Source organism: Dipteris shenzhenensis, chromosome 10 (genome assembly GCF_047967505.1).
Source record: "Dipteris shenzhenensis isolate YYH24624 ecotype China chromosome 10, Dip_SZ_1.0, whole genome shotgun sequence".
NCBI classification, from domain to species: domain Eukaryota; kingdom Viridiplantae; phylum Streptophyta; class Polypodiopsida; order Gleicheniales; family Dipteridaceae; genus Dipteris; species Dipteris shenzhenensis.
This window is the reverse complement of record NC_141605.1, coordinates 43,757,655-43,780,617: the sequence shown is the minus strand read 5'-3', so window position 1 is coordinate 43,780,617 and position 22,963 is coordinate 43,757,655. Positions and strand designations below refer to the sequence as shown.

At 45.5% G+C, this 22,963-nt stretch overlaps 1 protein-coding gene across 1 annotated transcript in view; it reads left to right on the top strand.

Moving 5' to 3' along the window:
* The window catches only part of LOC147897871 (putative protein phosphatase 2C 5), a 29,423-nt gene that overhangs the window by 5,663 nt on the left and 797 nt on the right, over positions 1 to 22,963 (top strand). Inside the window, exon 7 of the mRNA XM_087380184.1 lies at positions 11,682 to 11,914. Within this exon, the coding sequence (XP_087236310.1) occupies positions 11,682 to 11,914 (233 nt within the window). The remainder of the gene's footprint in view (positions 1 to 11,681; positions 11,915 to 22,963) is intronic.

Below are 22,963 nucleotides of genomic sequence, written 5' to 3'. Positions count from 1 at the left end.
GGACACCTATCCCCTCCCCTACATAGGGAAGCGGGGTCTATGAGACTCAGATATCCGAGACCCTGTCCTGCACCATTTGGAACTATAATGGTACCTTATGGTAAGAACCAAGGAACTTCTTGGAATCCTATACAGGCCACGACATAGTCTTCTATGCAGAGACACATCAGAGTACAGAGCGCCCTCTTCCAATAGTCAGCGGATATACATGGGAGTCTGCCTACAGAGATGAGACGAGGGGTACAGGAGGAGTTCGAGGTTCAGGTGGAGTTGCAGTCCTTTTCAGATCCACACTTCGGGGGATCATTTTAGTAGAGCAGAGAGATACACATTCCAGATTTCTTTGGATCCGGATACGACACATGGACAGCCAGGATCTGTTTGTTGCAATTTGCTACTTCCCCTCGGAGACCTCCCACTTTGCCAGAGATATTCGAGGTGATGATGAGACATCCCCATTTGCTGCCCTTTATTAGTCCATCGTTGACTTTTCTAGCTGCGGAGAAGTCCTTCTAGTGGGGGACTTCAACGCGAGGACGAGGTACCGTCAGGTACCACTTTTTGATTTCAGAGATGATTCCACTCTACTGGCAGATGTTGACCTTGAGGAGGCAGGTATGCTACGGGTTTCGGCTGACAGGCGAGGTTCGTTCTCATCCTATGGGCAGGCCCTATTAGACCTAGGCAGGATACATGATCTCATTATCTATAATGATCTTGACAGATGACCCGCTTCAGGTGGTTTCACATGCTTTCCACATGGGGGGGGCTCCAGTGTTGTTAATTACCATTGGATCCCCTGTCTTCACATCTCGCATTATTGACTTCACTGTAGCACCTCTCCCCCCAAGGGCTGATCATACATACCTTTTCTTTCGCATCTCCACCTCCCTTCGCACAGCACCTTCCACCCCACTCAGTGCTTACTCCACTTACCACGATATACACTTTCATCGAGATCACTCACCTTCTTACTCTGGCCGTCTATACATACTTCTCGCTTATATTGACTTCATACCCCTTTTAGAGGATCGTGCTACCCTTGTCACCCGCTCACTACACGAGGCTGCCATTCACGCTTTTTTCCACACCACCCACTCCACCCGCCCACCACCCCCTGGAACTGTACCTTGTAATAGTTGGTACGATGATGAGTGTAAGGCCTTAGCCGTCAACTCAGATTCGAAACCAAAAACAGTCTTCTGAGCGCACCCGATACGCTACGTGAATACCGTAGACTGGTACGGAGGAAGAAACTAGACTTCGTTTGTCGAAACGAGGAGGAGCTACTGAACATTTTGTTTAGTAACAACTCTAAGGACTTCTGGCGGAGATTTCTAGGAGGACGGTTCCCTCCGCCACTCACTGACACCCAGATCTGGTTTGATTATGCACGCACACTTTATGACATCCCAAATCAGCCAGTCCCTAGCCTCACACACATGCCTCGTCCCACATCCTGCACCCTCTTCACTAGAGAAGGGGTAAAGGATGCTGTAATGAAACTTCATAATGGCTGAGCGAAGGATCATGAGGGACTATGCACTGAGTTCATTGCATATGGGATTAACCTCCTAGCCCCGATCTTAGCAAATCTTTTTAATGAAGCGGTTTGTTTGGGATTTCCACACACTTGGACCATTAACACACTCTCACCCATCCACAAGGCAGGGGATCCCATGAGCCCAGAGAACTACAGGACCATTATGATTGGACATGTCATGTCTAAGATTTATGCATTAGTACTTGACTCCGAGGTTAGCAGACTTGCAGAGTGTCGAGGACTCAGAGCAGCAGGACAGGCCGGATTCTGGCGTGATCATGGAACCATGGACCACATTCTGATGCTCAGATGTTTCATCGAGGAGGCGAGGTCACGGAAGCAAAGGGTTTATTGTGGCTTTGTGGATTTTGACAAGGCATTTGACATGGTCCTGAGAGCCCGCCTCATACGGCGCCTACATGACTTGGGTTATTACCAGGAGATCATTTGGGCTGTCATGGTACTTTACGAGAGAGTTTCTGGCAGAGTTCGGGCAGGATCCGGGTGGACAGACGAGATCATGAGTACCATCGGGGTCAAACAAGGGTATCCTTTGTCACCTACCTTGTTTGGCCTCTACATTGACGAGCTTGAGACAATGATGCAGACACAGGGGGGTGTAGGTTGCTCTCTTGCGGGCACGTTGATCTAGATTTTGCTCTATGCAGATGACGTGGCTCTCTTGTCTTCCTCAGCAGAGGTGGGTAAAACCAAGGTCATGATCTTCAATACATCTTGAGCCATCATGCGTCAGGAGCAGTTCACATTTGCGGGGTCATCTGTTGAGATAGTTTCATCATACACTTATCTTGGGTTTATCTTCTCCGGACCGAGCTTCACTATGAGACCCGCGATGCAAGCACGCTTGAGTAGAGGGTATGCCTCATTGGCCAGGCTAGAGAGGCAGTGCTTCTGCTCACACTTTCAGGATCCACGCACCAAGGGCTTGCTTTTTGACTCCTTGGCTCGCCCAGCGGGGATGTACGGCAGTCCTTGTTAGGGGCCAGACTTGTTGGATACAGAGTGGGCCCGTGTGGAGCGGCTACAGGTTCTCATGCTATCATGGATGATTCGTGGTAAGTCATGCGTTCCTCACCAGATCATTCAGGCTGAGTTTGGGTCACCTCCTTTACAGCTAGATGCTGCATTTCAGGTCATCACATATCTGTACCGAGTTAGGGAATATGGGGATTATACCTCGGGGCGTAGCAGGCTACCATGGATAGCTCTATCCTCTTCTATGGCACTTGCAGCAGGAGGAGATCAGAGGTGCTGGTATGCACGTACAGAGAGATGGTTTGAGCGATTGGGGCTCCACATGGATAGACTACCTCCGTTCCAGTATAGCATGGATGCTCCGTTCTCTCCCCTCTTATCACACGAGGTCAACCAGGTTATCCGTGAGGATCTACTACAGGTACACACTTTTCGGACCTGGTTGGAACCGAGTGAACTCCCAGTGAAGCTTAGCTTCTACAGAGATCACTTCTTACATATCACAGCGGAGGGTTTCATTGACCCACTAGGATACACACAGATTCACCTACCCCAGTCGATGAGGATCTCTCTTGGGCAGTTTGGGGTCTCTTCACAGAGACTTCGCATCGAGAGCGAGAGAGCAGAGCGACTACCCAGGGAGCGGCGCATATGCACACTATGTGACATACAGGAGGTTGAGACAGAGGAGCATTTCATCTTCAGGTGTCCTGTGTACTATGAGATCCGAGGACGTTTCCACTGCCTCTTTAGAGATAGTTATGGGATTTTAGCCCATTTCCTCTCCTACCCAGACCAGCGGTGTTTGGTAGGTTTCATTCATGAGGCACTTAGACACCGTGAGAGGATACTTCGAGCACGGAGACAGGAGCAGACTTCTTCCTCGGTTGATCCCTCTCAGAGCTCTATCACGGAGTTCTTTCAGCTAGATCACATGGACCCCAACGAGACGAGGCCTTGACATGACCGTGACCCGACAGCTTAGACAGAGGGTCGACACACAGATCACACTTGGAGACATCCCCTCCTTGTTTAGAGTCGGAGCCCGACCAACGGGGGTCACAGTAGCCTTGGTTAGACGCAGAGCTACGACTAGGAGACGCGCTAGGACCGCACCTCTGAGTGGCCGACAGCACTCTATTGCCGACTTCATGCCTCCACTGCCTCATCCATCCTGATATCTTGCTGTTGCTGGGGATGATGATGATATTGATGGTGATGCTGAGATTCATATATAGTCGACCATCGACATGACTATGTTGTACTTAGGACTTAGGACTTAGTATTGCCATTCTGCATTTTTGCATTGGTATGGATGCTCGTTTAGTAGGTCCACTACCATAGCTCGTTGTATCAGGATTTTCAGTCTCATAGACCCATCGGTCTTCCGAAGACTTTAATAAACTTTCTTTCTTTCTTTATTTTTGCAGCATTTTTTGGTGCATTCGGATTTTTTCAGTGGTGGACCAATGGATCCCTCTATGTGTGTGAATGTAGAAATACCTGCAGGCCAAGCCTCACAAAAACATTGCCGGTGCTTTGTGGTCTTCCTAGAGTCATCATCACTTTGCTTTAGATCAAGCGCAAGGTATATATGATGTCCGACCTCATATTGGTGATTGTGGCAACAGGTAGAATCTTCTGTCCACCATCACCAAGATGCAATGCACACCAGATATGCCATACTGTGTTTCTAGCCACTGTCCCACAGACATCATCTTTTGTTAGATGAGAGGAAGAGTGCCTAGGGAAAGTAGCCAAGGGGAAGCTCCATAAGTAGTGCAGGATTGGGTCTTTAACCCTTGTCATGAAGTAGGGCCATTTGACATCTTTTCTCATCTAGTGAAGCTAGGCCCTATGGGGAGCCTTCCATGCACCACTATCCAAATGGAGGAGGAGATATTTTGTAGTTCGTGAGTGTTCTAATTCGGTGATGAGAACTTGGAGATGACTCATGCAGTACTTGCTGCTCAAGCCAATGCCTCGCTCTCTAGGGGTTCCACGGAGAAGTTGCTACTTGGAGTTGCTTGCCATTGTGAGAGGTGCAGAAGAACAAGAGTATTTGTGTGGGCTGAATAGATTGCCGCAAGCCAAAACCACTTTCCAAACCCCCCCCTTTGTCCCCCATCCTTGAAGTGTTCCTCAGTTAACCATGCTTGAGATGGGGATTTGAGGGTTTTGAGCATGAAGTGAGGCTTCATACAATAATCTTGCCTAGGAGGGTTCTGCTCTACAGCTCTAGATCAATGCTCCCCAGTCCTCCCTTAGATTGGGAAAGGGTGACCATCTGCCAAGCCACCGAGCTTTGAAGACAAACCACTGGACTACTGACTGTAGCAATTGTCAGATGATGAGTTGCCTCCTGGAGATTACAAAGGAGGGAGGGACCCGGACAGGCTGCTTGTGCTGAGCATCAGCAGCGTTCTGTTACTGATTTCCTTCCTCGATGACGCCATCCCTTTCCAGATTGAGAGCTACTATTGGACGAGCTTATCTTGTCTATCTCGGTGGAGTTGGTCCCACAGACAGCATACACAGGTTCTGTCACTCGTATGGATAGTTGATTAGGTGGCCGATGGCCAGGGATCTCCTTTTTTGTCCTTGCTTTGGGTTTCTCTCTCTCTTGCAGTGACAACATGATGTATTTACTTTCTGATATTAGACATCAGCATTGGACTTAGTGTTCATTGTATTTGGGTTTTTTTTCAGTCTCATAGATCTCATATACCCTTCGGTCTTTCGTAGACGTTAATAAGCTTTCTTTTCTTTCTTTCTTGACTAAACCTATCCCTGTGACCTTAGAAAGTAGCACAGGGCTCCGTAACAAAAAGGATCAGAAATGGGGCTATGAATGGAGTGTTTGGGCGAGAAGGTCATCCTTGTGTGGCTCGCAATAAGTAAATGGTTGGAGCTGCTTGCAAAGTGAGGCGAGACCCCTTTGATCCACTGTGCTATGAAATTCAATTTCCTGAGGGTACCCTTCTGGAAGGTGCAATCCACCCCGTGGTAGGCCTTCTCTAAATTAGGACGAGGATTGCAGCTGTGACCCTAGCTGGGCGTAATGCCTTATGTAAGATCTTAGGCTGTGCCTAAGATCGCTGTGCCTAGGAGGGTGATTAGTTTCTGCAATCGGAAGTATGCTATGCCTGCTCGTCCCACCCCTTTACCCTTCCTTGGGAATGAGGCAGATTGTCACTCTGTTAGCAGACCGCGGCCATCTGTCTGCCACGAACAGTAGCAGAGAACGGCAGCAGGAGGGCTGAGCGCTTTATTGGGTCTAGACTCACTTGGCAGAAGGCATCAGCGGTTGGGGCAGTCCTTGACTCAGTCGCCAGGCTGTAAGATCCAGTCTGTGGACATGTTCTGGTTGGCCAGCAGGTGGAGGAGCCTATAAAAGAAGAACTTTTTCCTCATTCAGTCCCATCAATCTCAGCAGCAGGGTTGGTGCAGCAGTAGTAGCAGTCTCAGCATCATGAACCCCAGCAGAATCAGACAAATCTACAGAAGATGTCTCTTCCAAGAATAGTCCTCAGCAGTACAGTAGCAAACCCCCCCTCAGACCCTTAGCCTCTGAGTCAAAGCTAAGGATGTGAAGCAAATGGTCTGCTAAAATACTTAAAAGCAATTTCATGGCATGCTCCAAAGTGTGGACATCACCTCTTACCTTCGGCGTAAATCCATCAACATGCCGTCGTATATGTTTTTGCTGGAACCATTATAATCCTTAACGGCAATTGCCAGAACTTCTTATTATCCCTGAGAACATCAGATTATCCCTAACGGCAATTGCCAGAACTTCTGATTATCCCTAAGAACATTAGATTCGTGCTTTATAGCACTCAACTGCTGAAAATAATGCTCATTTTAAAATGGCTCTTTGAATACTTGCAAACCTTGAACCTAGAAAGGTCTGCAACTTAAGTATTTGTACAGTTTGTGCAACCAGTCCTCAATGTCCAGCTCTCCTCCTTGGCCTTTAAAATGAGACATATGAATCTCGAAGTTAAAATCTCTTGAATTCTCCTTGACCTTGTGCCCTTCATCATACCTTAAGATGCCATAGCGTGGATACGATTCACAAATGGCATATCTTGCTGGTATCTAAAAGGCATGGAATAATAAGATTCTCTTTCTCTCTGAATATAATGCATCCTCCTTTGTCTTTCATCCTCCAATGCTCTTTACCTCATCGCTTCATCTGGATACTAAATAGAAGACTTTGGAAGGGAGATCTACTGTTGGTATGCTGCTCTTGGGAATGATGCATAAAAATATTCCCCATAGGCTGCTTATGAAACTAATGTATTTGTGGCCCTCCCATTGGTTGCCCCTGTGGTACTTGCATATTTTGGTGATGCATAGATTGTATATCAGATGATCTCCCAACCTACCTTCATTGAGTTGAGCCCAAGAATATTTGATTGAACCCTTGGTGGAGCTTCACTACAAATCTCCTTACCTGTGGACGTGGCAAGTGGGGAGGATGTGTAACTCGTTGATTTGACTGCTAAGACTCTTAGAATTTGCAGAATGTTAATTAGTTGCAAGGAATCTTAAAGATATCAAATCTTGTTTTTTTCTCTTTTTCCTTCTCTTCATGTCTCCTCTCTTGCCTCTTTTGATCCTACGTAAACTCCAACAATGCATTGAACATTGTCACTGATGAACCATTTATCTCCTCTTCTCCACTTGAGTCCCCTTTCTTTGGGCTTATTTTTACCACCATTTGCAACATTGAATGCAATAAGAAAATCGGCTCTGTTACACCCACCCAGCATATACACAAAAATGACCATGTACCAAATGTGAGAGAATTGTCATGAAAATGACTACCAAAACGCTGTCAAAACTGTTAGAGGATCCGCTAAGCCTGAAATATATTTATAACAATGCTTTAAGTAGGTAAATGCCAACAAATGCTTCTACAATCCAGCCCTATGACCCTGAAATGGACTGCTGGTCATAAAATGCACTGTTTGTACTGCAAATTTTCCCTCAATAGTGAGGTGAACACAATCAGTTCTGAAAAGCCCTTTGCGTGGTGTCAAAAAACCCAAATCTGACCAAGGAGCGATTTCTAGGACAAATGATAGAATGTTCACACAATATTTGATGTGTAGGACCCTAATACAAGGCTGAAACCTGTTGTAACATCCAATTTCCAAAATTCCAAAAAATAAAAATGTTCTCCCCTTTTCTGACAATTTTTTAATTTGGTCATATCTGTTGATTTTTCAAGAAATTTTGCACCAAACATTTGTGTGCTGAGTTGTGGAGATGTGGGACACAACATCCTCAAAGATGATTCTAAAATGGTAAGAAAATCTCAAGAAGCCCTAATTTTTGACTAAAATCTTCAAGATCTCAGCCAGAATTTCAAAAAATGCCACAATTCTTTACGAAGACGTGGATGAGGAAGGGTTATGATGCTATATGGGTAGTCGTGAATAGATTAATCAAGATGGCAATTTATCCCATACAGGATTAAAAGTTTTGAGCTTGAACAACTGTTTGTTGAGGGCACTTGCTACCTCTATTTTGGAATTCTGTGATGAAGAAGTAATCAACAATGCCACCAAGTATGGAGTTGTCATTGCGAAGTAGCTGTATCATATTCTGTAGTTTGTGTGTGTAGTATCTTACACATAAAGTGGGATTCTCTCTGACTAGCCACATGGTGCCTATTGTTTCATGCGTCTGATTTCCTCCAAGTGCCCTTTGCTGTATGTTGTTTTTAGGGTGTGGACCAAAGGCTCCCACATTCTCTCAGCACACGAAAAGGTGACAAAGAAGCATGGTTGCCCTAATTGATGCATCATTACAAACACCTCTTTTTGTAGTTCCTTATGGTCGGGGGAATTGTAGAGGTTTTCAAAGTCCCTATATCCTATTCCTGAGTTCAACACTTGCTCGATGTTTATTTGCAATTTGCCTGCAAACCATTTAGATGTCCACGATTATGGCACACATACTTTGATGAACGGGGAAAGAAAGAGCAAGCAATGAAATTTTGTGGGGGGGATAGATCTTACTATTATCAGATTCTTAGGTAGATACCCATCTCCCACGATTAGCTCATCGCACTACTTGTATGAAGCTCCTAGCTTGATAATAGTTGTGGCCAAAGTTAGCTGATTTCCCTCTCCTTATTTATGAGATATTTGCATTTTTCTTTGAATTGGCAGATAGTGCCCTGGGGATAGATTTTCGGCACTACACTGAAAGGCTCTATCCCCTCCACCCTACTCGAAGGGTCAAAGGCAATGCTGTAGTCAATGGTCTCTCCATCACTCCTTGGGTTTCTAGAGCAAACTGAGAAATTACTTGCTCTTATGCAATTAACTATGTTCAAGAACTTCACAAACTCTCCATAAAAGAGCTCATCTATGTGCAGGGTTATGAAGCCTAGACCAAAAGCTTTATGGATGGCCTGGAGATAATATCAGTAATTGAGACTTTAGATTTATTGCACAATTTTGGCAATCTTTGTTTCAAAATCTTGAAACTATCATAAGTATGAGCTCAACAAACATCTTGAATAAGTAGTTGTAAGATGGTCAAAAGTTTGAACTAAGCAGACTATGGAAGATATGTTTTGTCACGGGGACGTGGCAGTGATGGTGAAATGTCTAAACTAACTGTCATTGAATTTAGCCCAGGGCACCAGGCTAGGGGCCTTAGTTAATGCCCAAAAGGTACCTATGATTTCATGTGCAATAAGTGCAACTCCTGGTGCTATTGGAGTGGTTTCAATTTCAAAGGTCATTGGTTTGGTTCAGTGGGGTCATTCTTTAAAAACAGACCCCCTAGAGATTCTACAAACTAGGGTCATTGGTTCCTTTGCATTAGGGTCATGGTGTGCCATCAGACCCCCTAGGGGCATTAAAAATCCCATGCCTCATTTTGTCCATGTGTCTGCTTGTGGCCTATCTGCTTGCCTTGTGTCACCCCTGGAAGCCCTTCGAGCCCTTCTTTGGCTTTCCATGCTGATTTGAGACTTCTCCCCTACCAGGGGCAGCTTCATTCCTAGATGGCGGATTTCTGCAGCTCTCCTCTTGCTGGCTGAAGTGGAATTTCAAGCTTTCTTCGCGACAGTTCTCCTCCCCTTGGTGCCTTCTGTTGTTGGCATGCTTCCGGGACCTAGACGCCTTCATTATGGGCCACTTTTGAAGCTTTTCTCGACTTTCTTTGCGATAGAAGTTCTTCTTTCCTGCATCTGAAGCCATATTCATGGGTGCCTCTCTTCTTGCTCCTGCCTGGTGCAAGGCGCACTGAAAACGGAGGTGTTTGTGGGCTGAAAACTCTATTGTGGTGGACGCATTCATGGCTGATTTGCTACAGCTTGCTGGACGCTCTCTTTTCTGATCTTTTCTGGTGCTGGAAGACACTCATGGGCAGCTCCCTCCTACCAGAGTTTGCTGTCCGCTTCTCATCCTACTGGAGCTGTTTCGGGCTGAAACAGGCTTTTTCTGTTGGCTGAATTCTCATCTTCCTTTTCCACTCTTTGCTACAGCCATTCCTAACCGAGTTCCTGCTAGGTTGGACTGGTTGTGATACTCTCTTCCTGGGGGTGCAGTGGTTGGCCTTGGGCTTGGTAATGGTTTGGAAATGGGTAATGCATTGCTTGGCATGCCGTTAGACTGGTCTACTTGTGAATATGCATGTCTACTGAAAGGAACCAAAGTAATAGCACTGGGAGTTGGTCACTAGCATAGCCACGGGTTGGCGTTGTATTGGGTTGCACGTGTGGGTGAGCTCTTGAAGGGAGTCCCTTTGTATTTTGAGCTAACTAGATTAAATAAATACCGCAAGGGGCGCCAAGTGTCATTCTCTATGTTTCTGAGTAGGGGCATTCTAGCTTCCCTCGTCTTGAATGGCTCCATGATGCTATGCAGTGAAGTTCATGCTTTGAGTTTTGTTTGTGGACAAAGGCAATCTTTTAAGTTGGCTGTATTTTCTGTTTTGTGAGATAGTAGAGACAGTTACACTGCCCTTAGTGATCTAAGGCTGGTCACATGTTTTGTGCACGTGTTTCCATGAGACAGCCGATGTGGAAAGCGTTTCTTCCACTGATTGGGTTTGCGTACAACAGCGTTCAGCCCCTTATGCTTATGTATGGGTATATGCCGAGGTCTCCTTTGATTTTTGTTTACATAGTGCCATGTTGGTCGTCTTGCTTGAATGAAGAGAATTTTTTGATTAGCCTTCTCCTATAGGGATAGCCTTTGTCATGGCTGAGTCTGTCCACCACCTCTGGAGTGCTGACCGAAACTCGGTACGACGACTTTTATATAAATGGATGGTCAAGTTTGCATGGGGGTGTGGATATGTATGTGTGAGAAAATTTGTTTATACTTTGGTCTACAACCACCATTGGGCGCTGATGACATCAGTGGGGAAACTTGTGAGGACTATCATGAGATTGAAACTGTATTTTGAACGGATGAGTCTGGGCATGTTCCTGGTTTCATCTAGATGTATATATCTTGCGAGTCTTTCAATTTGTGCTTCTTAGATAGTACTCTATTGGTGGGTTTATATAAAGCATGCTGTTGATTTTATTGTCTCAAAATTTGATACATGTTCCTAGCTCTAATAAGCTTCATAAGTTGTACTCCAAAATTTATATATTTCTAGTGTATAAACACTCAGTTTTTCAGTGAGGACGGAGTGCGTCCATTTTAGGATGGTTTGAGACTGGTATGCATCTGATACATAGAGCAGAGTATGTTGTCTAAGGGCGTATTCGAAGGAACTTCTGCAAGCAGAGCATGTGAAAAGTGAGCAGATACCACTAGAGTCGGATTGGCCTCTTGAGGCATCATATCCAATCTGTGATTCTGGTCTCCAGTCTGATCAGAGTTTGCCTGTGACTGGTGATGCTATTGAGGGTTCTGTGTAAGATGGTCTTTGTAGTAACAGTTTACCTTAGGTTTGAGAGAAATGGAAAAAAAGGACATCCAGGTCAGTGAACCAAAGCCCCTGTTTTTGCAGTATATTCTATTTTTTGACAAAAGCTCACTTTGTAGTGGGTCTATTTGATGGAATCTAATGATCAATTTATTCAGCATTGCACTGCCTATATTGTCAAGATGGCAGTGGCTGCAGAATGATCTAATCAGTTCCTGATATTGTGATGCAGGAAGCCCTTAAGGCTCGAGGCCTTCGGGATGATACAACATGTCTTGTGGTCGACTTAATACCTCCAAAAATTTCCGCTCCTGCATGTCCTGTTGTTAAAAAACAAAGTAAGCTCAAGTCTTTCATATTTGGAAAGAGGTCTCGAGGCTCAACAGCTAAGCTAGCTGACAAGTTTGCTGAGGTTGGCATTGTGGAGGAGCTGTTTGAACAGGGGTCTGCAATTTTGGCTGAAAGGTCTGATCAGTGATATCTTTTGATCCATGTTTAAATTAAAGTTGCAGCTTGTGCTATTTCTTCCTGTGTATCTCCGACCATCTCCCTAACACCAACCAACAATCCAATAAAGGCACTCAACCAAAAGGACATCAAAACAAAATACAAAATGAGTTGGCATTGGATTTATATAGTCTTACTCCATGATCATTTTTAGCCTCTTTAAGCCTGAACATTCCTTTTAAGTTCCAACCTTTGCTGACTTAGCTAGATTTCCCCCTTTACTACAGCCATTCCCTGAAATTTTACTTATGGTGGCTTTCCCAAAGGGCTTCTTCAAGCCATGTCCATCATCTGACTAAAATCCTACCCTTGAAGCAGGCCCAAATGCTATTCCGAAGGGTCTAATTTTTTGCAAAATGATACATGAGCAATTATTGCTCTTGGAAGTGAATGGAAACTCCTTCGACACTTGTTCCAGGTGGCCTGATTAAGGTGGACATTGGTGGATTGGCACACATCTTCAATGCCTTCGATCAAATTTTCATAAACCTCCCTACAAAGTATTCAAGGGGGGTTGAGCATACCTCTTGCCAATTCAGTCATCTGCTGTCCTCTGTGTCCCACATATTCCACAATCTTTGAGGCCCTGTATCATGCATCCATCAACTCACCTTAAACTTTTCCAGGGCTTGAACTCCTCTAGACATACCTTAGACCACCATATAAGCTCCTGCAATGATGCATCCTGTGTGAATCCTTGTATCCCATCCTGTTGACATTTGGAAAGGGCTTCCTTCCAGCTCAGCTCCAACCACTGCTACTAAGTGGGAACCAGATATGTTGGCAGGAAATAATGAATGCATTTTCTCCCTCCCAGACAATCCATATCATTGGCTAGCTCCATCGGACCTGCAGTCTTCAATAAAGGTAGCCAAAATCTCAGGCCAAAACTAAAGTTACTGAGGCATTTTGATCAACCATTTAGTGAAGAGTGCAGAGGCTTTGGTCCAATAAAGGTAGCAGAAATCTCAGGCAGGGCATCTTCAGTCCTTCAATTTCGACCCTTGGAACCTGCATGCTTTGAAGCCGTTAGTAGAGGCTTCATAGCCATTGAAAAAAAAAGGGGAGCCAGCGGGCACCCCTCGTCAGATCTACTCAACCTGAAAGACTTCTACCTTGTCGTTAATTGTAATAACTGGAGTGGCATTCACATTCAAGACATTCACTATTTGACAAAAGTTACTGCCAAAACCCATTTTTATCATGAATTTTTCAATGAAACCCCACGAAAATATAGGCCTTCGCCAAGTCAAAGTTCAGCAACCTTGCAGGATTTCTACCATACATTGAATGTCTATTCCTGCCCCCACATTGATGATGTTATTCATGATATTTCTAGAATGAACAAACCATGTTGTACCCTGCAGTTAGAATGTGCTTAATCCTTAAGGCTGCTTCCTTAGAAAAGATATCATTAGGAAGTGTTGAATAGGATCAGAGGTCTCCAATTTCCTTTTCTCACGTTTCATTGGCCTTGTGGCGTAAGTATCCCAGAACTTGATAAGGGGAGGCCATCTCGCTCAGGAGCCTCTCTCTTTTCATGAGCTAGCTGCAAAATGCAATACTGAAATTGTAATAGACACCATCCAGCTTTATTGATCATTAGAGGGCCCATTGCTTGCAGATAGGTGGGCACTCAGCTTCTACATTTACGGTGTCCTTCCATTATAGGAGCGATTCACCTAATACACTGCAACATATTTGGCAGTTGGATGACAGATAAGCAGTAGCCCATGCAGCATGTTTGTGAGAGGAATTCACCATGCACATGATGTACAAAGCGGAAAGCCAAGAAATGTTTGAGAGGGAGAGAGAGAGAGAGAGAGAGAGAGGGAGAGAGAGAGAGTTTATTAAAGTTTTCGGAAGACCGATGGGTCTATGAGACTGTGAAAATCCTGGTACAAACGAGCTGTGAGGGTGGACTACTAAACGAGCATCCACACCAATGCAGAATGCAAAAAATGCAGAATGGTAGTACTAAGTACTAAGTACAACATAGTCATGTCGGTGGTCGACTACATATCAATCTCATCATCATCATCATGACATTAGGGTGGATGAGGTAATGGAAGCATGAAATCGATGATAGAGTGCTGTCGACCACTCGAGGGTGCGGCCCTATGACGTCTCCTGGTCATAGCTCTGTGCCTAACTAGGGCTACAGTAACCCCTGTCGGCCGGGCTCCAACGCTAAACATGGAGGGAATATTCCCAAGTATAATCTGCGCGTCAACCCTCTGTTTGAGCTGTTGAGTCATTGGCTCTGGTTCACGATTATGTCGAGGCCTCATCTCGTGGGGGTCCAAGTGATATGGCTGAAAGAACTCCGTGATAGAGCTCTGAGAGGGGGTCTGCCAAGGAAGAAGAAGTCCGCTCCTGTCTTTGTGATCGGAGTATCCTCTCGCGGTACCTGACTACCTCATGAATGAAGCCTGCCAAGCATCTCTAATTTGGATAGGAGAGGGATCGGGACAAAACCCCATAGCGATCTCTGAGGAGGCAGTAGAAACGCCCTCGGATCTCATAGTAAATAGGACACCTAAAGATAAGTGCTCCTCTGTCTCAACCTCCTGCATGTCACATAATGTGCATAAGCGCCTCTCCTTGGATAGGCACTCTGCTTTGGTGCTCTCAATACGAAGTCTATGCGAAGAGACCCGGAATTGCCCAATAGAGACCCTCAGCTAGTGGGGTAAGTGGATCTGCGTGTATCCTGGTGGGTCAATGAAATCCTCCTCTGTGATATGTAAGTAGTGATCTCTATAGAAGCTAAGCTTCACTGGGAGTCCGCTCGGTCCCATCTAGGTTCGGAATGTATGTAGCTGTAAGAGATCCTCACGGATTACCTGGTTGACCTCGTGTGACTGGAGGGGAGAAAACGGAGCATCCATACTGTACTGGAAGGGAGGTAGTCTATCCATGTGGAGCCCCAGTCGCTCAAACCGTCTCTCTGTACGTGCATATGAGCATCTCTGGTCACCTCTTGCTGAGAGTGTCATAGAGGAGGGCAATGCTAGCCATGGCAGCCTGCTGCGTCCAAAAGAGTAATCCCCATACTCCCTGACTCGGTACAGATATGTGATGACCTGAAATGCAGCATCTAGTTGTAATGGGGATGACCCAAACTCAGCCTGAATGATCTGGTGAGGAACAGATGGCTTACTGCGAATCATCCATGATAGCATGAGAACATGTAGCCACTCCACACGTGCCAACTCTATATCCGACAAGTCTGGTTCCCAACAAGGGCTGCCATACATCCCCGCTGGGCGGACCAAGGAGTCAAAAAGCAGTCCCTTGGTCCGTGGATCCTGAAAGTGCGAGTAGAAGCACGGCCTCTCTACTTTGGCCAATGAATTGTATCCTCTGCCCAAGCGTGCCTGCATCGTGGGTCTCAATGTGAAGATGGGTCAGGAGAAGACAACCCCATGATACGTGTATGCTGAAACTATTTCAATAGGTGACCCATTAAACGTGAATTGCCCTTGGCGCATGATGGCTTGAGATGTATTGAAGATCATAACCTTGGTTTTACCCAGGTTGACCTTCAAATCATGAGACTCACAAAAGGACTGTAGTGTGTCAAGGTGTCTCTGGAGTCCCTCTGCAGAGGAAGACAAAAGAGCTACGTCATCTGCATAAAGCAATATCTGGATCAGTGTACCAGCAAGAGAGCAACCATTCCTTCCTTGTGTCTTCATCATTGTCTCGAGCTTGTCTATGTAGAGGCCAAATAGGGTATGATAAAGGACACCCTTGTTTGACCCCAATAGTGCTCATGATCTTGTTTGTCCACCTAGATCTTGCTCGGACCCTACATGTGACTCTCTCGTAAAGTGCCATGACAGCCCAAATGATCTCTTGGTCATAACCCAAATCATGTAGGCGCCATATGAGGTGGGCTCTTGGGACAAATGCCTTGCGGAAATCCACAAAGCAATAGTAAACCCTTTGCTTCCGTGCCCTCGCCTCCTCAATGATACACCTAAGCGTGAGGATGTGATCCATGGTTCCATGATCATACCGGAATCCAGCCTGTCCTGCTGCTCCTTGACACTTTGCAAATGTGTTGACCTCGGAATCAAGTACTGATGCATGAATCTTGGACATGACATGTCCAATCATAATGGTTCTGTAATTCTCCGGGATTATGGGATCCCCTGCCTTGTGGATGGGTGAAATAATATTAATAGTCCAGGTGCGCGGAAACTCCAAAAAAACAGCTTCATTAAATAGCTTTGCTAAGATCAGGGCTAGGAGGTTAATCCCATATGCAATGAACTCAGTGCATAGCCCCTCATGATCCTTCGCTCGGCCATTATGAAGTTGTTAGAAAAGACCCAACAGAGGGTACGCACAATGGAAGACTGATAGAATAGCCCAAGAGCTCACACAGTGTGGTGTGGGGTGTGGAATCACAAACTTCTTAACTTAATGTGCATAGGATAGATGTGCAAACTCATCAATAGACAATGAACCAACCAGATAGAGAAACCACCAAAATAATATATTTCCGTCCAAAGCTATGGACACAATGCAAAAGAGATAGATCCAGAGTCCACCAATGGTGTGGTCCTCTGATCTTACCACAAGGTACTTCTCCTATCTGCTGGCTATCTCTAGACTCGAGCCCGCGTGCTCCACCTCGAGTGTAAGTAGACTTTCCGTCCAAAGATCCAAACACCTTGCTGCCCTAGAAGACAGCCAAGGTCCAGCCCTAGATGAACTCTGTCTGCAGCAACAACTGTCTGTGCCTAGCTCCCTTGGACCCTTAGTCTTTGAGATCTCCATAGAGCATCCGTCTTGGGTTTTGGATCTTCGATAGAAGCACCTGACTCTTCAAGAGTCTGTAGGTGCCATTTAGGAAGTCTCTCTTTCCCTTGTGGTGTCGGTCATGTTGGCTTTGTAACTTTGGGAGCCTCGACCTCTTTCACTCCTGTTCCTCCGTGTGACTTGCATCTTCAATATTCTCCTAATGTCATGCTTTTTAACCACAATGTCCCTGCTGACTACAATCTTCTTGGTGGTTGGATTGTGGAGCCGGTATCCCTTTGACTCCACATTGTATCTCTTCTTTCATCTGGAACATGCACATAGCACTCAAATTGCTGATTGGATTTAGGGCTTGCTCGAGTTGTGGTGGACTGATCTGCTATCTTCTTGAGGTCTTCCGTGTCAATTGAACCTACTTGGCTCTATACATGTGATAGGAATTCTTCATGCATGTGATTCACAAAGCGGAAGCACTCTTTAACGAAGAAATGTGCACATGAGAGAGAGACAAAAGATTTAACGAAGAAATGTGCACATGAGAGAGAGACAAAAGATACAAAGTAGGTATGTGTAAGCCCAAATAGGCTGGAATTAAAGCTCTCAAGTGATGAAGAGGGAAGAGACAATGGAAGCAATCGAGATCAGCTGACCCGCCAACCTGCCATGTGGAAGCTGACTGCCATGTCATCAGCTGGCAGGCCACGTGGCAGTCTGCCACATCATTGTCCGTACAGTGCCATGTCAGTAGACTGCATATGCTGCCACATCATCATCCATACAGTCCTCTGTGTGTTTCTCCATATTAGCAGCTTCCATAGAGTGCCACATCAGCACCGTAAATCTGCAACGTGTCCTGCATGCAATGTCATCTCCTCCTCGGTGGCTGAATGTCAGCTCAGCATTCATCTAAATGCATAGAGATGATCTGGACAGCTATAAGCTGTCCTGGACATGCAGCCCATCTCACCATGATGGTGGATGGCTGTTTACTGATGCTCATGTATCTTACCTTCGCGTATCTTGATGTGCTCGTGGTTTCTCCTCATTTGGGGGCATTACAAGTGAGCAACTAAGATATCGATGACGTGTAAGAGAGGGTGGAGCATTGGCCTCCAAGAATGTTGTGATGTTCAATTATTTTGCATTCACAAGTGAACTCAGTGGATAGAGAATGAGGGGAATGAGGTTATTTAACAGCAAATGAAGAGAGTTGTTTCATCGGAAGGCACATCATTTTTGTAAGGTTTCAGCTGGAGTATCACTTCTCTTGCTTTCTTTGTTCTTCTTATTATGGGAAAAAGAGCCTTCTAATAGAACTTTGAGAAACACAAATTCAGCAATCCGTAAGGTGCTGAAGTGAAGGGTGCTGGATGTCCTGCAGCCTGCCTCTTAGGAGTCATCTCATTGCCTAGAGTAGCCCAGAAGTGGGCGCCAACAACTGGGTGGGGAGGGGGGTTATAAAGCCAGCGGATACCTTGCTCCTTGAAGATGTAGAAGGTGCGCTAGAGGCCAAGCCTTGCAGAATTGCTCATGCTTTCTGCCTCTCTTCCTACAATCATTCTCACTTCACTTCCAAATGGTCTGCAAGGTATAGTTGATACCATGCCAAATACCAACAAGGGTGGCCACAGGTCGAGTCTCCTATCACCCATACCAAGACAGCAGCGAGTGACCCAGATGTGCTAGGCAGTGATGCAGCAATTGTCTCACAGGCATTGTCCTCCGGCTAGGACTCAGGCTTTCATCTAATCAGGGGAGAGGCGTTAATGATATCCTGGCTAGCAATTTGTTTGCCATCAATGAGGTGACCTGCTACGTCGGCTCAATGGAGAAGGTGCGCCACATCTTTGTTGGCTAGGCCACCATCCCCAAGTGAAAACTCGACAGATCCTCCATACCTAGGCCAAAATCCGGGCCAGCTCCACAAGCAGTGTGCCAGGTCACTTGCCGAGCAGCAATGACAAGTCCCATCCTTCCGCATTGAATCCTCACTTCACATTGGGAGAAACCTGGATGAGGCTGTTCCAAGTGCATGACAATGGGGGGCTGGTCAGACATGGTCGTATTCGCCAAGATGCCTGTAAATCCCCATTGAAGCAGAGCCGAATCACCAATGTAGAATTTGTGTAGTCACTTCAACAGACCATCTCCATGTCTGACACAGGCATAGTGTTGACACAATCCAAATATATTCAAAGATTGCTAGAAAGTTTTAGATTTTAGGACTGTAAGCTCATTTGCACACCGATGGAACCAGGTCTTAGATTGTTTATGCATGATGGTGGTGGACCTTTTGATGCCACTATTTACAGTCAAGCGGTGGGATGCCTATTTTATTTGTGCCGTACCAGACCTGATATTCAGTTGTGGTGTTGCAGTTGAGGAGATATCTGCATAGCCCAAGGACACAAAATTGGAAAGCTTAAGCATGTATTCCATTATTCACAGGGCACAATCATATGGATTGTTATTTTCTAAAGGGGGTGACTTGCAGTTACATGCTTACAGTGATTTAGATTGGGATGGAGACTTTTATTCCACAAGCGGCAATTGTTTCTTGTGGAAACTCATGCATTTCTTGGCTGAGTAAAAGAGTTTATGGTGGCTACCTCGTCATGTGCAGTTGAGTACTACACAGCTTTCATTACGATGGTGGAATGTGTATGGCTTAGGAGATTTCTTGCAGATCTTCATGGCAAGTTGGAGACACCGACTCCAATTCTCACTGACAGTCCAGAGTGCTATTAGAGTAGCACGGAATCCAATGTTTCATGCCCACAGGAACAACATTGAGAGAGGCTTCATGTAGGGGAGATCAGCTTGGTCTATTGTCCAACACACAAAGTAGTCAAGAAGTTTTGAAACGGCAGGTTTCGAAACAGGCTTCAGGGTTTCGGCAAAACGTTTTTGGGCCATCCCGAAACGTATGTAAAAACGTTTCATGCATAATAGGGTATTTGAATATATATATATTTTCCCAAAAAAATTAAAATATTTTAGATTATTACCACTAGAACTCCAATACTCGAAAAAAACTCATGAAACGTAGTGCATAGACATTTGATTTGTCACTTAGAACTTGGAATTTGAAACATATTACTAATCTCTAAATCAGAAAGATAACAACATATTATTCAAAATTCAAGAGTCAATGGTCATATTTAATAAGCATACATGAATCGTGATTCATGTCACATGAAGCTGAAATGATGCTAGGTACTCTGATTTGGGGGTTTGTTAGACGCTCCGAAACACACGTTTTGGACTCCAAACGTATTGAGGGGTTTTGGACAATTTGGGGGTTTTTTAGGTGCTCCGAAATGCGAGTTTAGGTTTGGGCTGCCCGAAACGCGTTTCGGGCCAACTATACCAACACATCAGAATGTTGTAGATCTTTGCACCAAGCCACTACCCAGAGAAATGTTTGAAGCTTTCTGCAAAGCTTTAGGCTAACTACCTTTTGGTGATTGATCTTTCACTTGTATATTTTGACACTCTCTCTACAAAAGCCGGAGGGGGGGTATATGTTGGAAACATTAAGATAATGTCAGTTTGTAAATAAGATTAGAAGGTTAGGGGCACTTTTCTCTCCTAACCAGAGTTAGTGATTGAGTTAGTAGGTGTGTCTGCGCTCTCAACCCTTGAGTTAGGGTTTTGCCATGTTGACACCCTTTTGAGACAGTGCTTCCAGACACATTTCCAAGATCCACCGACGAAGGGCTGGCTTTTTGAAACTCTCGTGAGACCGACCGCTATGTATGCAGCACCTTTTTGGGGGAGTGACCTTTTAGTTATTGGCTGGAAGGGATTTGAGAGGCTACAGGTGATCATGGGATCTAGGATGATTCTTAGTAAGCCTTCAGTTCCCCATCAGATCATACAGGAAGCGTTCGCCATGACACCGCTCAAGGTGGACGCTCTCTTCCAGGCCGTGACGTTTCTCCACAGAGTTTGGGCCCTACCTTAGTGGAGATTATCGAGATTGGCACTGGAGTCATCCCGACGCCTGGCAGAGAGAGGCTTTGATACAGCATGGTATGTGCGAGTGTCCACATGGTTTGATAGCCACGATATCCAACTGGATAGGCTCCCCCCCTTTCAGTACAGCATGGATGCACCACCGGAGCTCCTTCCACATGATGAGATTAACCGTATCATACGGTTAGACCTTCTCTAACTTCACACATCTCGGGCTTGGGGGGGGGATCATGAGTTCCCCACCAAGACCCAATTATATCATGACCACTTTTTGAGGATATCGGAGCATGATCTCATCATCAGACCCCAGTATCTCGAGGATAGGAGAGTTTCACACGCCTTGCAGATTGCTATTGGACAGATACGAGTCTCGTCCCATCAGGTGCAGATTGAGGCTGGGAGAGCAGCTAGCATACCTTAGAAAGCAGCGGATCTGTAGACGATGCACAATGGAGGAGGTCGAGACAGAGGAGGATGTGTTTGTCTGGCCTACTAGAGCTCCAAGGGTGATACCACTGCCTCTTTTAGGAGGGGCTCGGCTTCGGACCACCCACACGGCTGATATATTTTCCCGACCAGATTTGCCTTGGGCTCTACTTGATTGAGATGCGGAGACACAGAGACTCCCTTGTGCGGCAGGCCAGAGATCAGCTACAATCGATGCCTCAGGACACCGAGCTAGACCAAGCATAGACACGCGTCACTGATTTTTACGCATCTAAGCCCGTGCCAGATGAGATCGACGGGGAGGAGCTCGAGGAGACGAGAGCACTATGGATCAGGAGTGAGACCCGTCATCACCACGATATGGCTGGATGAGAGATGCGGAGACCACACACGACATGTGGGGCAGTCAGAGCACGCACGATTGAGGTTCGACCTATCTCAGCCCTCCTCAGAGGGACCGCCAGAGACGAGGCATTACTCTCGATGTAGTCCATCGGATACAGAGATCCAGGAGAGCGCGCCCCCCGCCACCACGTGAGACAGCTCGACAGACATAGATACGTGAGCTCTTTGCATCACATCAGAGGGCCATCAGGGAGCAAGGCTATATAGAGCCTCCACATGTACTTGGAGCTCTGGTTCTAAGTAGTTGATTGCCCTCTTTTTCCTACTATGTTTTGTACCAGTTGTACTAGGTTTTTTTTTTTTGTGTGCATATCATTTAGCTACTCAGCAAGGGCCTTAGTGTGCCCTTTGCTTCAGCCCACAGTGGCTTGTATGGGTTACATTTATCCTGTATCTTTGTCTCATAGACCCGTAAGGTCCCCTGAAGACGTTAATACAACTTTCTTTCTTTCTTTCTTTCTTATTCTGATTTGGATGACTTCCTGCTCCAGCTTCTTGCCTCCTTGCAAACGCTCTTCCATTTGTCTTCAGTGATCATATGCCTATAGTCAGTTTTATTGCATTATCTGCACTCATAAGGTAGTAGTAGCAGAATTTCTCTTTCCACGTGATAACAGTGCATGTTCATCCCTAGAATTTTCTGATAGCCCCTGCCTTCTATTTTTCAATCAAGAAACACATTTGTGAGATCATCAAGACTTTTGAAGGTGCAGATCTGTAAGCAGCAACCTAGGAAACCTGTCCTCCACACTACTTAGAAGCACAGCACGAGCATCTTAATCATGAAGAGGTGCGTTGAATCCTGGCCATTGCATTATGAAAGGATGTCGCTTATTCATATGTCTTATGCATGAAATGCTTCTTCGGCCAGAGTCCAATTACTCCAATGGTTCTTCCATCCCAGACAGCCACCTTGTCAAGTTTTATGATGTGTGGTCTATTCTCCATTCCAGCAGCAACATCTCAGATACCGTCTTGATGAAGTGCAATCCCTATCGTGATAACTCCTTTGGAAACAATCACTCTGAGGCCAACTGAAAAGGTGTCCCCTACTGGCATGTCAAATCCAAAGCAAGGTAACTGGTTAGGCTGCTTGATGAAACTGGGGAGAGAACGCACCTGTATCATCACAATCTTTTATGATTTAGGAACCATAGAGAATTCTGGGCATTACTCATAAATTGATCCAACTGAATAACAATCATAGTAAACGGCTGTGGCTAAGCAAGAACATTTGACCGAGTCTTGAGAAATGACACATAGAGTACCTCTGTGTTTTGATCCGGATGAATACCTCATGCAATTATCTGATAAAGTGGAGATATTCCCGGTAACTTTTTGCTACAAATGCATGTCAAAGAAGTTGGGAGATTTATGTACCAGGATTTATAGGGAGTAAATTTC